The sequence below is a fragment of the Theobroma umbraticum genome, unplaced genomic scaffold (genome assembly GCF_002168275.2).
Source record: "Theobroma umbraticum cultivar Fairchild unplaced genomic scaffold, ASM216827v3 scaffold_95.0, whole genome shotgun sequence".
Taxonomy (NCBI): Eukaryota; Viridiplantae; Streptophyta; class Magnoliopsida; order Malvales; family Malvaceae; genus Theobroma; species Theobroma umbraticum.
The window spans coordinates 8,330,671-8,332,023 of NW_018397257.1; the positions used below are offsets into that span (position 1 = coordinate 8,330,671).

General features: G+C 39.3%; 1 protein-coding gene across 1 annotated transcript in view; it reads right to left on the reverse strand.

Annotated features, from left to right (window-relative positions):
- LOC110412410 (subtilisin-like protease SBT4.15) overlaps positions 1-1,353 on the reverse strand; it is a 5,918-nt gene that overhangs the window by 4,020 nt on the left and 545 nt on the right. The window contains exons 2-4 of the mRNA XM_089782916.1: positions 1,044-1,187; positions 823-928; positions 130-628 (exon numbers count right to left, since the gene is read on the reverse strand). Coding sequence (XP_089639042.1) covers positions 130-628; positions 823-928; positions 1,044-1,187 — 749 coding nt within the window. The remainder of the gene's footprint in view (positions 1-129; positions 629-822; positions 929-1,043; positions 1,188-1,353) is intronic.

The window sequence follows — 1,353 nt, forward strand, 5'->3', positions numbered from 1 at the left end:
AGACTCAAGAACCTGAACAAGTATCCCAACACGTGGGACTATAATGTTAGATTTGAACATGCAAGTTGAGCTGGTTATGCATAAAGATGAGAAGTGGAATGCAAGAATTGTGAAAAAGATTATGCTTACCAAAGCTTTAATGTTCTTGCCAATTTGAACTGGAGTCCTTAGCAATCTGTCCGTAGCAGCAGCACCAACAGTCAAAATCCAAGGAGCCCCGTTAGTTAACGAACTCAAATCGGGCCCATTATTTCCGGCGGAACAGCTTGTCAAGATACCTTTCTTCATGGCATGAAATGAACCGATTGCTATCGGGTCAGCAAAAAAATCCGGGGCAGGCCCGCCAACGGACATTGATATTATGTCAACACCATCGTCAGTGGCATCGTCAAATGCAGCAAGGATAGCAACATCGCTGCAGCCACTAACATCACAGATCTTATAGACAGCAATGCGTGCTGAGGGAACACCTCCTCGAGCTGTGCCTTGTCCTAAGCCATAGAAACTTGCATCTTGGACCGGAACGCCAGCTACTATGGACGCAGTGTGAGATCCATGGCCTACGTCATCAGCAGCTGATACATTCTTACTAGACCCAAAGCTATATGCCCTTGCTCCTATCACCTTGCTGTGATCGAGAGATGCATTTTAAATTAGAGACATTAAGTAACGATAAACAAGATCGCAAGTAGACATTAAGGGAACTTTGGATCTCAATTATTTTAAATAAAATCATAATTGTTAGTTAACATCTGAATTGTTCAATAAATTAATTTTAAAAATTATTTAGAAAAAGAAAGAAGAGAGATTTCATTTAATTACTTGTTGCAGCCAGTAAAGTTGACTCCTGTTTGGCAGACGCCTTTCCATTTTGATGGAGGTGGCCCAAATCCTTTGTCATCAAAGCTTGGAGCATCAATATAAATTCCTGGAGAATACCCAAGCATTTGCCGGTTAATCACATATTATTTATTAGTCCAAAAGAATCATGATAACAAGAAAGGAAAGATTCAAGCATCCTTCTTCAAATGCTCAAACGATACCTGAGTCTAGCATGCCAACAATTATATCACTCTCTTTTTGGGTATTTCTTTTAACTGATATAGGCATGTCTATGAAATCCCATGATCTTGTTGTTTGAAGCTGTCTGAAACTGTTTGGGAACACGGAAACCACATTTTCATTCTCTGGAAACAATGCGACAAAAGAATTAGTTAAAAACGCATATGGTCAGGAAAACAGGAAACTGCAAATACTATATCTCTCATATGTAATCTAAATCTGGTATAAATTAACCTTGTAGTCTTGCAACTTCATCTGGCGTCAAATATGCAGCAAATCCATTGAAACTTT